Source organism: Canis lupus, chromosome X (genome assembly GCF_048164855.1).
Source record: "Canis lupus baileyi chromosome X, mCanLup2.hap1, whole genome shotgun sequence".
NCBI lineage: Eukaryota > Metazoa > Chordata > Mammalia > Carnivora > Canidae > Canis > Canis lupus.
In genome coordinates this window covers 470,956-489,822 of record NC_132876.1, presented here as the reverse complement: position 1 = coordinate 489,822, position 18,867 = coordinate 470,956, and the positions used below count along the sequence as shown (strand labels likewise).

The following is an 18,867-nucleotide window of genomic DNA, read 5'->3' as shown; positions in this document are numbered from 1 at the left end:
TCATAATAGGTCAAAACTAGATGATCTTTAGACTCCATCTTATTTAATCCTCTTATGAGATGGGAAAGTTGAGGCCAGTGGGTGGAGGTGGAGGTGGAGGGTACAGGTGTGTATGTAATGGAGTTGTCAATGTTCACACAATTGTTGGATGGTAGAATTTAGACTACTACCTGGTTCTGTTTACTCAAAGTTAGTGATATTTCTAGTTTATAATGATTCCTGCCACTTTGAGTACCACTAGGCTCAAAAAATATACCAATGACTCTGAAGTCTTCATCATATTTAACATGTAAGTGTTTTAAAGATTAGAAATCTGGGCTTCAAATAAAGTACTATAAATGGGAATCCCCTTATTCAGGACACAAAATATTCTGGATTAAAAACAGTGACCATACCCTGTAAAATTATTTTCCTGGTGTTAATGCTCTTCAAATTAATTACTGTAGATATTATAAACTCATAAATTACCTGATCAAGCTGATCCTTTCTGCCAACTTCTCTGTGTGTTCTTGAGTGGGAGGGACATTTTCTACAAATGCAATTCCATACAGCAGAAAGTTTTGCAGAAAGTTCTTCAATCCCTCATTGGTTTCTAAGAAGCTCTGGAAATCTACAGATGGAACTTGGGCTTGCTGATAGATTTCAGCATTCCATAAGATTCTAGGTTGGATGACCTTTTGTTTCTGCCCTTCATAGCTGTTTCTCACCAGCCAATCCAAATCATATTTAGTTACATGACCATCTGGCCCTTTAAACGGAAAAATAAAAGGCATTAAAATAATAGTTATAATTACTGCCAATAATTTACTGGTTAAGAATATTATTTTTAACAACCAATTACCAAAAAAAAAAAACAACCAATTACCAGATGCTGTATTGTTTATGAAATGAAATTAAAATAAATGCCTAGAATGTTCCTGAGACAGAAATATTTGTAGGGTGAGTAGTATGAAAGTAATAAATTAATTAATGAACAAATAAATCTCACCAACTAGAAGAGAATAAATGAATTAGGGCAGTTTGACCATAATATAACATGATAAAGTGATTTCTTGACTTTGCCTACTGTGCCAAAAAACCCAAAAAGTTAAAAAAAAAACACCAGCCCCTCAAAAATGCTTTAGAAAGTCTTCAGGATAAGCAAAGGATATAGCAAGGAGAGTGAAAGGCTTTGCTGGCATCTTATCTTCTTCTTTCATTTCTTTTTACTTCTCTGTCTCTGTTTCTCTGTATCTGTTTTGGCTTCCTACTTCTTGACAATAAAAGCATCAAAGAATTTGGAAAGCTTGAAAAAGTGTGAGGAAGTTTTTAAAAAAGATTTATTTATTTATTTTAGAGAGAGACAGAGAGAGTGTGTGTACAAGTGGTGGGAGGAGCTGAGGGATTGGGAAAGAGAGAATCTCAAGCAGACTCTCCACCAACCTGATGTGGGGTTTGATCTCACCACTGAGCCAAAATCAAGAGTCGGACATGTAACCAACTGAGCCACCCAGGCACTCCAGTATGAGGAAAAATTTAAAAATCACTTATAGAGGGCGGGGCAAGATGGCGAAAGAGCAGGGTCCCCAAGTCACCTGTCCCCACCAAATTACCTAGATAACCTTCCAATCATCCTGAAAATCTATGAATTCGGTCTGAGATTTAAAGAGAGAACAGCTGGAATGCTACAGTGAGAAGAGTTTGCGCTTCTATCAGGTAGGAAGACGGGGAAAAAGAAATAAAGAAACAAAAGGCCTCCAAGGGGGAGGGGTCCCCGAGGAGCCGGGCTAAGGCCGGGGCGAGTGTCCCCAGGACAGGAGAGCCCCGTCCCGGAGAAGCAGGAGCTGCACCGACCTTCCCGGGCGGAAAGGGACTCGTGGGGAGGTGGAGCAGGACCCAGGAGGGCGGGGATGCCCTCGGGCTCCCGGGGACACTAAGAGACACCTGCGCCCCGGGAGAGTGCGCCGAGCTCCCTAAGGGCTGCGGAGCAGCTCAGAGGGGCTCCGGCGGCGGCTCCGCGGGGAGCCAGCCTTATTAAAAAGAATTAATATTGTGAAAATGTCAATGTTACCCAGGGCAATTTACACGTTTAATGCAATCCCTATCAAAATACCATGGACTTTCTTCAGAGAGTTAGAACAAATTATTTTAAGATTTGTGTGGAATCAGAAAAGACCCCGAATAGCCAGCGGAATTTTAAAAAAGAAAACCATAGCTGGGGGCATCACAATGCCAGATTTCAGGTTGTACTACAAAGCTGTGGTCAACAAGACAGTGTGGTCCTGGCACAAAAACAGACACATGGATCAATGGAACAGAATAGAGAATCCAGAAGTGGACCCTGAACTTTATAGTCAACTAATATTCGATAAAGGAGGAAAGACTATCCACTGGAAGAAAGACAGTCTCTTCAATAAATGGTGCTGGGAAAATTGGACATCCACATGCAGAAGAATGAAACTAGACCACTCTCTTACACCAGACACAAAGATAAACTCAAAATGGATGAAAGATCTAAATGTGAGACAAGATTCCATCAAAATCCTAGAGGAGAACACAGGCAACACCCTTTTTGAACTCGGCCACAGTAACTTCTTGCAAGATACATCCACGAAGGCAAAAGAAACAAAAGCAAAAATGAACTATTGGGACTTCATCAAGATAAGAAGCTTTTGCACAGCAAAGGATACAGTCAACAAAACTAAAAGACAACCTACAGGATGGGAGAAGATATTTGCAAATGACATATCAGATAAAGGGCTAGTTTCCAAGATCTATAAAGAACTTATTAAACTCAACACCAAAGAAACAAACAATCCAATCATGAAATGGGCAAAAGACATGAACAGAAATCTCACAGAGGAAGACATAGACATGGCCAACACGCACATGAGAAAATGCTCTGCATCACTTGCCATCAGGGAAATACAAATCAAAACCACCTCACACCAGTGAGAATGGGGGAAAATTAACAAGGCAGGAAACCACAAATGTTGGAGAGGATGAGGAGAAAAGGGAACCCTCTTACACTGTTGGTGGGAATGTGAAATGGTGCAGCCACTCTGGAAAACTCTGTGGAGGTTCCTCAAACAGTTAAAAATAGACCTACCCTACGACCCAGCAATTGCACTGCTGGGGATTTACCCCAAAGATACAGATGTAATGAAACACCGGGACACCTGCACCCTGATGTTTCTGGCAGCAATGTCCACAATAGCCAAACTGTGGAAGGAGCCTCGGTGTCCATCGAAAGATGAATGGATAAAGAAGATGTGGTTTACGTGTACAATGGAATATTCCTCAGCCATTAGAAACGACAAATACCCACAATTTGCTTCAACGTGGATGGAACTGGAGGGTATTATGCTGAGTGAAGTAAGTGAATCGGAGAAGGACACACATTATGTGTTCTCATTTATTTGGGGAATATAAATAATAGTGAAAGGGAATAGAAGGGAAGGGCGAAGAAATGGGTAGGAAATATCAGAAAGGGAGACAGAACATAAAGACTCCTAACTCTGGGAAACAAACTAGGAGTGGTGGAAGGGGAGGAGGGCCGGGGTTGGGGGTGAATGGGTGACGGGCACTGAGGGGGGCACTTGACGGGATGAGCACTGGGTGTTATTCTGTATGTTGGCAAATTAAACACCAATAAAAAATAAATTTATTATTAAAAAAAGGATCCACTTATTCTAAAAAAAATCACTTTTATATACCATTCTACCACACAGATGAAACCATTATTAATAGCTTGGCATCATTCCTTCCACTTTTTCCCCATGCATTCTTTTATTTTATATAAATATAGTACATATATATATATGTTTGTAGCCTGCCTTTGTCACTTAATATATGGAGTCACTTCATCATTAAAAAATTAAATCTTCACCTACAATTGTTTGTTTTCTTAAATTCACAGACTCTTAACTATAGAAAACAAACAGATGGTTACCAGAGTGGGGATGGGTGAAATAGGGGCTAAGTATTAAGGAGGGCACTAGTGATGAGCACCAGGTGTTGTATGCAAGTGTTGAATCACTAAATTCTACACCAGAATCTAATATTACACTCTATGTTAACTAACTGGAATTTAAATTAAAACTTAAAAAAATTAAATCTTCATAAAAATTAATTAATATAATTTGCAGAATAAGACTACCAAGATTTACCTAACCAGTCTGTTCTTCTGGAGCATGTAGTCTTATTTTTAAAAATTTCCTTATTATTTAATAGTGACCATCCTTGTCTATATTTTTTTCATTTTTTAAAGATGGATTTTTTAGAGAGAGAGAGCATGCAAGTGGGGAGAAGGGCAGAGGGAGACAGAGAACCTGAAGCAGATTCTGCAGTGAACAGAAAGCCCCATGTGGGGCTCGATCTCACCACCCTGAGATCACCCTGAGTGGAAACCAAGAGGCAGGCGCTCAAATGACTGAGACTCTCAGGTGCCCCATTTTTCTATATTTCTGATAATCTTCTCAAGAAGGTAGGATTGTTAAATTCAAAGATAGAAACTTTTAAGAGCCTTGATGGATTTAACTAAATTACTTTATTAGGAAGTCTATACCAATTTTCGTTGTCTCCAAAAATATGTGTGTGCCCTTCAAAATTAAGTATTCTTATTTTTAAAAATATATATATATTTTTCCAGATTGGCAAGTAGAATTCTATTGTTATAATAATTCTAAGTAATTCACTTACTAATAACGCTACTAACATTTGTTAGAGATTTATATTTGTTAGACATATGTCTTTTATTTTTATTATTTTTTGTTTCAAGTTTTTATTTAAATTCCAGTTAGTTATCATACAGTTAAATATTAGTTTCAGGTGTACAATACAGTGGTTGTACACTTCCATACATCACCCAGTGCTCATCACAACAAATGCTCTCCTTAATGCTCATCACCCATTTAATCCATTTCCCCACCACTTGCACTCCAGCAACTCTCAGTTTGTACTATATAGTTAAGAGTCTCTTTTATGGTTTGCTTCTCTTTTTGTTTTTCCCTTCCCCATGTTCATCTGTTTTGTTTCTTAAATTTCACGTATGAGTGAAATCATATGGTATTTTCTTTCTCTGACGGACTTATTTTGCTTAGCAAAATACTCTCTACCTCTAACCATGTTGTTGCAAATGGTAAGATGTCATTCTTTTTGATGGCTGAGTAATATTCCATTCTTCTTATCCATTCATCAGTCAATGGACATTTGGGCTCTTTCCATAATTTGGCTGTTGCTGATAATGCTGCTACAAATATTGGGGTTCATTTGCCTTTTGAATGAGTATTTTTGTATCCTTTGGGTAAATACCCAAAGTACAACTGCTGGATCATAAGGTAGTTCTATTTGTAACTTCTTGAGGACCCTCTATGCTGTTCTCCAGAGCGGCTGCACCAGCCTGTGCCCCCACCCACACAGTACAAGAGGGTCCCCCTTTCTTCACATCCTCACCAACACCTGTTGTTTCCTGACTTGTTGATTTTACCCACTCTCACAGGTGTGAGGTGGGATCTCATTGTGGTTTTGAGTTGTATTTTCTTTTCTTTTTTTTTAAAGATTTATTTATTTATTTGTGATAGAGAAAGAGAGAGAGAGAAAGAGAGGCAGAGACACAGGAGGAGGGAGAAGCAGGCTCCATGCGGGAGTCTGACGTGGGACTCGATCCCAGGACTCCAGGATCGCGCCCTGGGCCAAAGGCACTAAACTGCTGAGCCACCCAGGGATCCCCTGTATTTTCCTGAGGATGACTGATGTCGAGCATCTTTTCATGTATCTGTTGGCCACTGTATAGGCATATGTTTTTTAAATGCAAGGATTACCAAACTATTGCCCATGGGCCAAATCTGCCTGGCAGTTGTCTTTGTGACACCTGTTTTGGAACACATGACACACACTTGGTTACTTATTGTCCATGTCTGCTTTCACCCTACTACTGAAGAACTGAAGAGTTGAACAGTTGTGACTGACACTGTACAGCCAAAAATATTGGTGCTTTTCTTTACAAAATGGCAATAACACTTTATATGTCAATAGTTTCTAGTCTTTGTCATACATTTCTCAAATATCTTACCAAGTGAGTCATTTTTTAATAAAACTTTCTATGGCATGTACTTTTTTTTACTGTAGAGAAATCACTAGTCAAACATATTGATTTTAAATATTTTTTCCTCCAATGCTTTTTTCTTTTAACCTATTTTGGAAGAATTATACATTCACAGGAAGTTGCAAAGAAATGTGTTTATTCAGGGACACCTGGGTGGCTCAGTGGTTGGGCGCCTGCCTTTGGCTCAGGTCATGATCCTGGGATCTAGGATTGAGTCCACTACTTCTCTCTCTCCCTCTCCTTCTCCCTTCTCCCTCTCCCTGCCTATGTCTCTGCCTCTCTCTCTCAGTCTCTGTCTCTCATGAATAAATAAATTAATCATAAAGAAAAAAAATGTATTTATTCAGTAAATAGACCCAATAGTTGGAGGAAACAAAATTAATATACAGAAATCTGTTGTATATCTATACACTAATAATGTAGCAGGAAAAAATGAAGAAAACAATCCCATTTAAAACTGAACCAAAAAGAATGGAATACCTAGAAATGAATTTGACCAAGGATATGAGAAACCTATACCTGAAAAGTATAAGACATTCATGAAAGAAGTTGAAGACAACACAAAAAAAATGGAAAGAAATCCAATACTTATGCATTGGAAGAACTAATATTGTTAAAATGTTCACACTACCCAAACCAATCTACAGATTGAATGCAATCTCTACCAAAATACCAACAGCATTTTTCACAGAACTAGAACAAATAATCCTAAAATTCGTATGAAACCACAAAAGACCCTGAATAGCCAAAGCAACCCTGAGAAAGAAGAGCAAACCTGGAGGCATCACCATTCCAGATTTTGATATATACTACAATGCCATAGTAATCAAAATGGTGTAGTCCTGGTACAAAAACAGACACATAGATCAATGGAACAGAATAGAAAACCCAGAAATGGACCCACAAGTATATGGTCAGCTAATATTCGACAAAGAAGGAAAGAATATCCACTGGGAAAAAGACAATCTCTTCAATTAATGGTGTTGGGGAAACTGGACAGCCACATGCAGAAGAACGAAACTGGAACATTCTTTTACACCAGGCACAAATATAAACTCAGAATGAATGAAAGACATAAATGTGAGACCTGAAACTATACCAATCTTGGCAATAACTTTTTTGACATCAGATGTAGCAACTTCTTCGTAGATATGTATCCTGAGGCAAGGGAAACAAAAGCAAAAATAAACTATTGTGATTTCATCAAGATAAAAAGCTTCTGCACAGCAAAGGAAACCATCAATAAAACAAAAAGGCAATCCAATAAATAAGAGAAGATATTTATAAATGATAGATCCAATAAGGGGTTAATATCCAAAATATATTAAGAACTTGCACCCACTCAACATAGAAAAAAAAACAATCTGATTAAAAATGGGCAGAGAACTCAAATAAACATTTTTCCAAACAAGACATCAGACAGCCAACAAACACATGGAAAGATGCTCAACATCACTTATTATTAGGGAAATGCAAATCAAAACCACAATGAGGTGTCACCTTACACATGAGAATGCCTAATATCAGAAAGACAAGAAATAACAAATTGTTAAGAATGTGGAGAAAAGGGATCACTTATGCACTGTGGGTGGGAATGTTAATTTGTGCAGTCACTGTGGAAAATAGTATGGAGGTTCCTCAAAAAATAAAAATAGAGGGATGTTGCCTGGGTGGCTCAGCAGTTGAGCATCTGCCTTCAGCTCGGGGTCCTGGGATCAAGTCCCACATCGGGCTCCTCACAGTGAACCTACTTCTCCCTCTGCCTATGTCTCTGCCTCTCTCTGTGTGTCTTTCATGAAAAAAAAAAAAATCTTTTTAAAAATTAAATTAGAAATACCATATGATCCAATAATTCCAGTATTGGGTAAATACCCAAAGAAAACACTAATTTTTTAAAATTTATTTTTATTGGAGTTCAGTTTGCCAACATATAGCATAACACCCAGCGCTCATCCTGTCAAGTGCCCCCCTCAGTGCCCATCACCCAGTTACCCCCACCCCCGCCCTCCTCCCTTTCTACCACCCCTTGTTAGTTTCCCAGAGTTAGGAGTCTCTCATGTTCTGTCTCCCTCTCTGATATTTCCCACTCATTTTCTCTCTTGGAGAATATAAAAAATAGTGAAAGGGAATAAAGGGGAAAGGATAGAAAACACTAATTTGAAAAGATATATGCACCCTTATGTTTAGTGCAGCTTTACAATAGTCAAGATATGGAAGCAACTCAAGTGACCTTAAATAGATGAATGGATAAAGAAGATGTGGTTTATACACACAATGGAATATTAATCAGCCATAAAAAAAGAATGAGATCTTGCCATTTGCAAAAACATGGATGGACCTAGAAGGTATCTGTTAAGTGAAAGAAGTCAGACAGAAAGACAAATACCACATGATTCCATTTATATGTGGAATCTAAAAAATAAAACAAGTGAACAAACCAAAAACCAGAACCTTAAATAAAAGCAAAATGGTGGCTTTTGGTGGGGGCAGGGGAGGAGGGATATAATAGGTGAAGGGGATTAAGAGGCACAAACTTCCAGTTATAAAATTAAGTCACAGAGATGAAAGGTATTATATAGGGAATATACAGTCAATAATATCATAATAGCATTGCATGGTCATAGATGGTGACTACACTTATTGTGAGCACTGAGTAAAGGTTAGAATTGTTAAATCAATGTCATACACCCGAAACTAATAAAACAGTGTATGTTAATTATACCTCAATAAAAAATAGAATACCCTACTTTAGAACAGGACAAACCAGGTTTTGCAAAAATAATTGTTCTTTAGAAGAGTACCCCAGCCAAGACCAAGTCTCTTGTCTACTCACAAGTGAAAAAGAGTGTGGTCTCATCCAGACGAATGGTTTTTGGCTTGATGCATAAATCCACACTGGCAGTATCCAGGCTGCGCTGGTGAGTCTTAGAGTTGTAGCATGATGCTGAGCGGCAGTGGTCTCGAAGCCAGACATAATCAAAGCGCATCACGGTGTTAGCATATTGCAGTTCTAGGGAAAGGGATTCTTTTATATTATTTGTTATATTATTTTGCACTGTTTATGTTATAGAGATAAATAAATATTTATTTAGGAAAACTTAAGAACAATTAGTAGTCAGAAAACTTTCTTCAAAAAGTCTTCTACCAAGAAACAAACAAGAGTACTAAGGGGAACACTAGTCCCCTACCAAATATAAAAGATACTGTAGAACTTCTACGATTAAAACAGTAAGATGCTAGGATAGGAATAGCATATAAAACAACAAAAGAATATAAAATGTTGGGATCCCTGGGTGGCTTAGAGGTTTAGCACCTGCCTTCAGCCCAGAGCGTGATCCTGGAGTCCTGGGATGGAGTCCCACGTTGGGCTCCCTGCATGGAGCCTGCTTCTCCCTCTGCCTGTGTCTCTGCCTCTCTCTCTCTCTCTCTCTCTCTCTGTCTCTCATGAATAAATAAAATTTTTTTTAAAAAATAAAAATAAATAAAAAATAATATAAAATGTCCAAAATATACCTAAATGCATATAGAAATTTGGTATCTAATAAACTGACAGCTATAATCACTGGCGAAAATAGGAATTTTAAAATAACAACTAGATAGCCATTTGGAAAAAAGATACAATTGCATCTATGCCTCACATAGTCGCCAGGTCTCCAAGATAAACTCAAAACAGATCAGAGTTCTAGATTTGGAAAATAAAACCAGTGAAGTATTTTAAAAGGAAATACAGGTGGATAGAGAATATAAAAGATAAAAGAGGTAGTTGTACTACTGTTGCAACTTTTTTGTTAGTTTGAAGTCATACTAAAATAAAAAGTTAACAAAAATCAAAGACTCTCCTATTATACCAGGTTACTCACTCAGGAAAGGTAAATACAAATGAGATTAAACTTCTAAGAGGAATGAAAGCTGTAATATGCCTCGGAATAAAAAATTATGTGGAAGACTGCTATAGAGAAATCTATAAAACTAATCCTGAAGGGCTTGAGGAAATCTGAATGGAGAAATATGCTCAAACATGGGCAGATTCAATAATGAAAAGATACAAATTTTCCCACAAATTAATCCACAAAATTCCATGTACTTCCAATCCAAATTCCCATAGAAATTTTCATGTACTGGACAGACTAATTCTAAAATTTCCCATTCAGGGATCCCTGGGTGGCGCAGCGGTTTGGCGCCTGCCTTTGGCCCAGGGCGCGATCCTGGAGACCCGGGATCGAATCCCACGTCGGGCTTCCGGTGCATGGAGCCTGCTTCTCCCTCTGCCTGTGTCTCTGCCTCTCTCTCTCTCTCTCACTGTGTGCCTATCATAAATAAATAAAAAATTAAAAAAAATAAAATAAAATAAAATTTCCCATTCAGAATTAATAAACTTATAATTTTGAAGAAAAATAAAGTCATGGGGGAACTGTCTTACTAAAAATAAAAAATATTACATATAAAGCTACAGTGAATCAAAAAGTAAGATGAATAGGTCAAAACAGTATGGAGATTCCTCAAAAAGTTAAAAATAGAATAACCCCTGACCCAGCAATTGTACTACTGGTATTTACCTAAAGAAAACAAAAATACTAATTCAAAGGGGCACATGCACCTTGATGTTTATAGCAGCATTATCAGCAACAGCCAAATTATGGAAAGAGACCAGAGTCCATCAATGGATGAAGGGATAAAGAAGAGGTGGTATATACATATGACGGAATAGCAGTCAGCCATAAAAAAGAATGAAATCTTTGCAATGACATGGATGGAACTAGAGTATATCATGCTAACTGAAAGAAATCTGTCAGAGAAAGACAAATACCATATGATTTCACTCATGTGGAATTTAAGAAACAAAAAAGATGAACATAAGGGAAAGGGAAAAAAAGAGAGACAAAGCATAAGAGACTCTTAACTATAGAGAAGAAACTCAGGGTTGATGGAGGGGAGGTGGGTAGGGGATGGGATGGATGGATGATGGGTACTAAGGAGGGCACTTGTGATGAGTACTGAGTGTGCTATATAAAAGATGAATCACGAAATTCTGCTCTTGAAACTAACATTAGACTATATTTTAAGTAAAATTTAAATAAAAATGAAATATTAAAATAAATGAAATATAAAAAATAAAACTATTACACATTGGGGTGGCTCAGTCGGTTAAGCATCTACCTTAGGCTCAGGTCATGATCTCAGGGTCCTGGGATGGAGCACTGATTTGGGCTCCTTGCTGAGCAGGGAGTCTGCTTCCCCCTCTGCCTCTCCCCTGCTTATATCCTCTCTTTTTTCCCCTCTCTCTTTCAAATAAATAAAATCTTAAAAAAAACTATTATACAATGACAATCTTGGGGTAGGAATGGACATTTTAATATGATACAAAATTCATAAAAGATAAATCCGTCTATACGAAAATAAAAACTTAATTGTTTTGTAAACAATATAAAAAACCAAAATTAAGTGACAAATTCTTGAACTACAGGATCTATGGAATAATATGTAAAATTGTGTTTGTAGGGCGGCCCAGGTGGCTCAGTGGTTTAGCGCCACCTTCAGCCCAGGGCCTGTTCCTGGAGACCTGGGATCGAGTCCCACGTCGGGCTCCCTGCATGGAGCTTGCTTCTCCCTCTGCCTGGGTCTCTGCCTCTTTCTCTCTCTGTCTCTCTCTCTCATGAATAAATAAATAAAAAATCTTTAAAAAAATTGTGTGTAAGTAGTAGTCCTACATTTTTCCATGGACAGGATCCATAGCTTTCAACACAATTCCTACGGGATTCGTAACCTAAAAATATTGAGAACCCTGCCCTAGGAGTGACAAAAGTGATTAACTTAATTCAGATTGTTCATTACACTGAACTAATCCAGGATTTGACAAACAGCCTATGGGTCAAATAGAGCCATGTCCTATTTTTTGTATAGCTTGCAAGATAAGAACAGCTTTTACATTTTAAAAATGTCATAAAACAAAACAAAAATAAAATAAAATGTTATAAAACAAAAACAAAACAAAGAAGACCATGAAACATAGATTTTGCATGACCCATAAAGCCTGAAATATTTACTATCTGGCCCAGTAAGCAGTCATATGTAACTCTTCTTTCCATGACTGAGTTCATTCTTGACTTTGCACTTGCCATTGTCCTCCTTGAAATTATAAGTTCTTCTAATTTTTAAAAAGATTTTATTTATTTATTCATGAGCAACACAGAGACAGAGAGAGAGGCAGAGACACAGGCAGGGGGAGAAGCAGGCTCCCTGCAGGGAGCCTGATGCGGGACTCGATCCTAGGACCCTGAGATCATGCCCTGAGCTGAAGGTAGACACTCAACTACTGATCCACCCAGGTATCCCGTAAGCTCCCCTGATTAAATGACGATTTTTTCCTTCAAAGTCTAGCTAAAAATTCATTTATTCAAGGAAGCTTCCTTGAACAATCCTACATTTTCTTTGAAATTATGTATTTGGCAGGTAACAAGTTTTTTCAACCTATAAGGAGCTTTTTTATTTTTAGATTTTACTCATTTATTCATGAGAGAGAGAGAGAGCGAGGCAGAGACACAGGTGGAGGGAGAAGCAGGCTCCATGCAGGGAGCCCAACGCGGGACAGGATCCCGGGTGTCCGGGATCCGGCCCTGGGCTGAAGGTGGCGCTAAACCACTGAACCACAGGGGCTGCCTGTAGGTAACAACTTAATATGCATTTGTATATGGCATAAGGTATTCATGCTTCTTATGTTTATTTAGTATTCTATATTTCTTGGGATACCACATCTTACATCTTGGTTCCCTAGAAGTTGTCAGCTATACATAAAATTGATAGTACACAAATGTTTAGTAACTAGGCCAAAATGAAATATACAGAAAAGAAACTCGGGATTCATCTTGTCTCATCTTTGTCATAATCTACATTTAATCAGTCACCAAAGTTTGCTGATTTCACTTCCTAAATCTTATTTTTTTTCTCCTAAATCTTTCTAAAATCTACATGACGTCTCCATTTCTACTCCTTTATTCTATCATATTTAGGCAATCACCATCTTTAACAGTGGCCTCTATAAAGAGATTTTTTTTGTATTAATATGACAGCCTTATTTTTTTAAGAGTTTTTATTTAAATTCTACTTAGTTAACAGTCTGATATTGGTTTCAGGAGTAGAATTCAGTGACTCATCACTTACGTACATCACCAGTGCTCATCATAACAAGTGCCCCCCTTAATCCCCATCACCCATCCAGCCCCCAGCCCCCACCCACCTCCCTCCATCAGCCCTCGGTTGCTCTGTAGAGTTCAGAGTCTCTTATAGTTTGTCTCCATCTCTCTCTCTTTCCCCCTCCCCTATGTTCATCTGTTTTGTTTCTTAAATTCCACATATGAGTGAAGTCACATGGTTTTTGTCTTTCTCTGACTATTTCTGTTCACCATAATCCAATCTAGCTCCATTCACGTCCTTGCAAAGGGCAAGATTTCATTCTTTTTGATGGCTGGGTAGTATTCCATTGTGTGTGTGTGTGTGTGTGTGTGTGTGTGTGTGTACATCACCTGTACTTTATCCATTTATCAACTGATGGACGTTTGTACTCTTTCCATAATTTGGCTCTTGTTGATAATATTGCTATAAACATCAGGGTGCATGTGTCCCTTCAAATCTGTAGTTTTGCATCCTTTGGGTAAATACCCAGTAGTGCAATTGCTGAGTCTTAGGGTACTTCTATTTTTAACTTTCTGAGGAACTTCTGATGATGAGTGATGTGGAGCATCTTTTCATGTGTCTGTTGGCCATCTGTATGTATTCTTTGGAAAAAATGTCCATTCATGTCTTCTGCCCATTGCTTTCTTTCTTTCTTTTTTTTTTTTTTTTTGCTCTGTTATGCGTTCAACAGACCTTTATTGAATGCCTACTATTGCCTAACCTAGGGGCACAGATTGGTGAAGCACACAAACATCTCTGCCCTCACAGCGTTTGTCTTCTAGAATCTTCCTACACATTGTGGCAGGAAAACCTGGCTTATCGAGGCGAGGGCCTAGGCTGTTGCTCGTTAAATCTGTCACCCGCCCACGCAGCTGGAGGGGGGCTCCAGCGTCACCCTCCCCGCCCAGGACACAGTTCGGACGTCCCTGAGGGCGTTTCGTGGCCTCGTCACTCTCCGGCCCTCCCGCGGCCCCCATGCTGGCCCGTGTTCCTGCTCCCTGCCTGCGTCAAATCTCAGTATGATGAACCAGGCCAAGCGCAGCCAACCGCCAAGCCCCCTTCCCCCCCGCAGGCCCTGTCTCGGCTCCCGGCTCCTTCCTGGCCCTCGCTGTGCCGGTGGACACCTGGGCAGACCCCAGGGGGTGTGGTGGACGGTGGCCGTCCGGCAAGACGCGCTGAGTTCTTTGCTTTCTGCAGGCGGGCTTCTACCGGCAAGGAGACACAGCTCAGACTCACTGCTGCAGAGCTCAGAAAGTTTGATCAGCTTTTTCTTGGTGGATGATAAATACTGAACTAATTTAAATCAAATCAAACTGTGTGAACATGTGTGGAGCTTCATTAGCGTCCAAGTGACTTTCCAGGCCTGATGGGAACTGGAGCCAGGAGGAACGGGGGGGTCGGGGGGAGATGAGGGGTGCTGTTTCTGCACCAACGGGCCCCGTGTAGTCCTCGAGACTCCCAGAATGTCTTGGGGCTGGGGCTGGACGAGCCACGGGGCAGGATGCACGTCTGGAAAATGCACATATCCTTCTGTCAAAGCTGAAGGCAAAACTCTTTTCCCTTTGGCGCTTGCTTCCCATGAAGGAAATACCAGGTTTCTCCTCCAAACAGGCGTGGAGGTCTCTTCTGGTTTGAATCACCAGCGTTGAACGTCGGCACCTGCCCGGTGCCTCTGTTGCCTTCCTCCCCCTGCGTCTCTGGTGTTAACACCGCTCTGTCGTCACCTGTCCTGGGTCTCGGTCTGTAACATCACAGTCAGTCGTTTCTGTAACTTGACCTCCGCGCCCCGGGGCAGATCTCCAGCTGCTCCTGCTGTGACTCGCCTAGCTCTGTTCCTGCGCACACGCCCCGTCAGCTCGCCTCAGGTCACCCGCTCGCAGGGACGCACCTTTCCTTCCCTTCTTTGCTGTGCATCCGGGGGGCGAGGTGGTTCCGTCCCCAGAGGAATGAAAACGAAGGCATGTCTGCCTTTCCTGCTTCGAGTACAGATGACAAAACTTTCTGCCCATTCCTTAACTGGACTATATGCTTTTTGGGTGTTGAGTTATATTAGTTTTTTTATAGATTTACCTAAAATCTATAAAGAGAGTTTTGAGCTCAGAATCCTCAAATTACATTCTATTTTGGAAAGAGTGTTGGGCAGCCCAAGGAGCTCAGCGGTTTAGCGCTGCCTTCAGCCCAGGGCGTGACCCTGGGGTCCTGGGATCGAGTCCCGCATCGGGCCCCCTGCATGGAGCCTGCTGCTCCCTCTGCCTCGGTCTCTGCCTCTCTCTCTCTCTCTCTCTCTCATGAACAAATAAAATCTTAAAAAAAGGAAAGACTATTCTACATTTTGGACCATCAGCAGGGCAAGATGATGCTTTAGTATACTGGTAAGACACTCATCTCCTATCTCCTCAAACTGCTAGCACCGCCTTTCCCTTCCCATTTTCAACTAATGACCTTTCTTACTCCTTCAAAGAGAATATGGAAGCAATTAGAAGAGAATCCACACATCACCCACTTACTTGCATTTGTGCCCATATATACTACCTTCCTTCCGGTTACTATGATTGAAATATCTGGGTACTCAACCAAGGCCAACACTTCCATTTATGGATTAGATCCTTTCTCTTCTCTCTTACACAAGTACTATACTTCTGAAATTCCTCCATCTTCCTCTTTTGCTTTATCAAAATTTCCCTCCCTACTGGATCATTCTTATCAGCAAACAGGTGGTAATTTACCCCCATCTGAAAACAATGTTCTATGTGTCCCTCCCCATTACCACCTCTGGTCATTTGTATTCCCTTTCTTTTTTTTTTTTTTTACAAACCAAAAAAGTGAATTTATTTAAATTACTAAAATAAGCTTCTAAAGTCATTTACAGATCACCTGCTACAATTATTTTTCCTGAAAGATATAAGTGACATTTATTTCTTTAAAATTATTTTGGTCAGTGAAACATTTAATAAAAACATTTGTTTCTCCATATAATATATGTGTATAAAATAAGCTTTTTCAAAAACTCTTGTTTTAGAATCATCTATAAATCAGATGGCCTGACTCCTGATAGTCAGGAGCAAGTTTCAATAAAGGGTATAAATTTATGAATACTGGTTGTCCTAGTTTGAAAAAACCAGACCACACTCTACACTATCAGGCATGGGATCCTCAAAAGGTAAATGATAAAGCCAATGACTGCCTCTAGTATTCTAAAACCAGTATTTCTTTTCACAGTGAAACTTAGGGCTTGATGTTTCCACTACCTTCTCCAATTTCCTCTTAATAAACCTGTTTTAAGTTTTAGAATGGTTTTAAATTCACAGAAAAGTTGCAAAAAGCTCCCATATAGCCCACACCCAGTTTCCCCTATTATTATCTTATATTTGTATGGTACATTTGTCACAATTAATGAATATCAAGACATTATTCATTAATAAAATATCGTACTTTATTTGAATTTTATTAGTTTTCCCTTAATGTCCTTTTTATATTTCAGAATTACAACTAGGACTCACATTACATTTAGTCATCAAGGCTCCTTAGGCTTCTGTGGGCTGTCATTTTCCTTGTTTTTATGATCTTGACAGTTTTGAGACATACTGGTCAGGCATTTTGTAAGAGTGTTACTCAATTTGGATTTGTATGATGATTTTCTCATGGTTAAAATGGGATTATAGTATGACCTATAGGATAGGTTTTTGGTAGAATGGCTACAGAAGTTAAGTGTCCTTCTCAGCACATCATATCAATGGTAGATCCTATTAATAGGACTTATTACAGATGATATTAACCTTTAATACCTGGCCAAGGTAGAGTTTGCCAGGTTTCCCTACTTAAAGTTATTCCCTCTACTTTCATATCCCATTTTTTGAGAGCGAATCACTAAATGCAATCTACATGCTAGGACTGGGGAGTTAAGACCCACTTCCAACTGGGGGGAGGGGAAATAACTACATAAATGATTTGGAATATTTGGAATTCTCCTGTAGGGGGGGGTTGTCTCTACTCTCCCCATTTATTCAATCATTTATTTATATCAACATGGGCTCATGGATATTTATTTTATATTTTGGGTTATAATCCAATACTATATTATTTATTTTCTTGCTCAAATTGTTCCAGCTTTGTCCATTGGCAACACTTTTACTTGGCTCCTGTGTCTCTTTAACATTGTCTCTCACTTTTTTTTTTTTTTTTTAGCACTTCCTTACTTTCTGGCACTTCAAGATTTTCCAGGCTCATCTTGTATTTTCCCTGACCCACACCTAGAATAAGTCATTTCTCCCAGGAGAAATAGAGTTCCTTAGTTCCTTTTATTGCAGAATAGTATTAGAAATCAAGATCTGGTCACTGAGTGTACTCACTGCTACTGGGGTATCACTGCTTCTAGGTTTTTGCAGTGGACAGAGCTGGGAAATATACTGACCCATGTGAAAAAACATAGGTACAATTATTTATGTATGTATACATCTGTATCTATATTAAGTTAACCATGAGTTCATATTGATGTCTCCAACTGTAATCCTGAACCACGTGATTCATCCTAAAATTTCCCCTATGCTTATTTGTAACCATACTCTGATGTTGAGAAACCTGGCTCACACTATCTGCTATACTCCTATGTGTTTAATCCCAGTATACATACATAGCAGTTTTAGAATTATGAGTCTGTATTCATATAAGAAACAACTTTAAAAACTAGAGTGTAGTGTTTATGAATAGTTCCTTTTGTCTTCAGCCTTATGATTTCCAGTCAAAACAGTTTTCCAATGCTATGTATGCCAGCACCTTTCCCTCCATTCCCTTCAATAGTTCTGTATTTGTAATGCAGTTGGATTCATTTATCATGGGCTGCATTCTGCTGTCAGATCTGACCTCCTGGTAGATTTTTAAAATTTTGTATACATCTAAATATATATACTTTTACTGTTTGCTATAAAGTTCTATAGGTTTTTCTCCTCACATACAGTTATTGCTACTACATTGCCATACAGATTGCATCTACCATCCTAAAAAAAAGAAATCCCATGTTAGAGATTGGTTCTACTACCCTATAAAAACCACTGTTACACTACCTCCTCCCAAACCCCTGGCAACCACTGATTTATTTTTTTGTCCCTATAGTTTTCCATTTAACAGAATGTTATATGAATGAAATCATTCAGTATGTAGCTTTTGATGGTCAGGCTTCTTTCACTTAGCAAAATGCATTTAAGATTCATGCTCTTGTGTGAATTAATAACTCACTCCTTTTTAATTGATGAGTAGTATTCCATTGTATGGTTATACTACAGTTTATTAATTAGCCTTTTGAAGGATATCTTGGCAACTTCCCATTTTTGACAAGTATAAATAAAGCTGTTATTCATGTGTGGGTTTTTGCTGTGGACATAAGTCTATAAATCAGTTGGTTAAATATCTAGGAGTGCAACCGCTGGTAAGTCTGTTTAATTTTATAAGAAACTGCCAACGCAAAGGAGTTTCCGTTGCTCTGTATCTCTGCCAGAATTAGTATCGTCAGGTTTTTTGGGGGGATTTTGGTCATTTTGATGGTGTGTATGATATCTTGTTTTGGCTTTAATTTGCATTCACCTAATGAAAATGATGTTGAGCATCTTTTCATATAC

The 18,867-nt window shown here is 39.0% G+C and overlaps 1 protein-coding gene across 4 annotated transcripts in view; it reads right to left on the bottom strand.

Moving 5' to 3' along the window:
* The window catches only part of TMLHE (trimethyllysine hydroxylase, epsilon), a 117,839-nt gene that overhangs the window by 59,931 nt on the left and 39,041 nt on the right, over positions 1–18,867 (bottom strand). For all 4 annotated transcript variants that reach the window (XM_072818155.1, XM_072818157.1, XM_072818158.1 and 1 more), the window contains 2 exons: positions 8,919–9,095; positions 469–748 (listed from right to left, as the gene is read on the bottom strand). In XM_072818155.1, the coding sequence (XP_072674256.1) occupies positions 469–748; positions 8,919–9,095 (457 nt within the window). The remainder of the gene's footprint in view (positions 1–468; positions 749–8,918; positions 9,096–18,867) is intronic.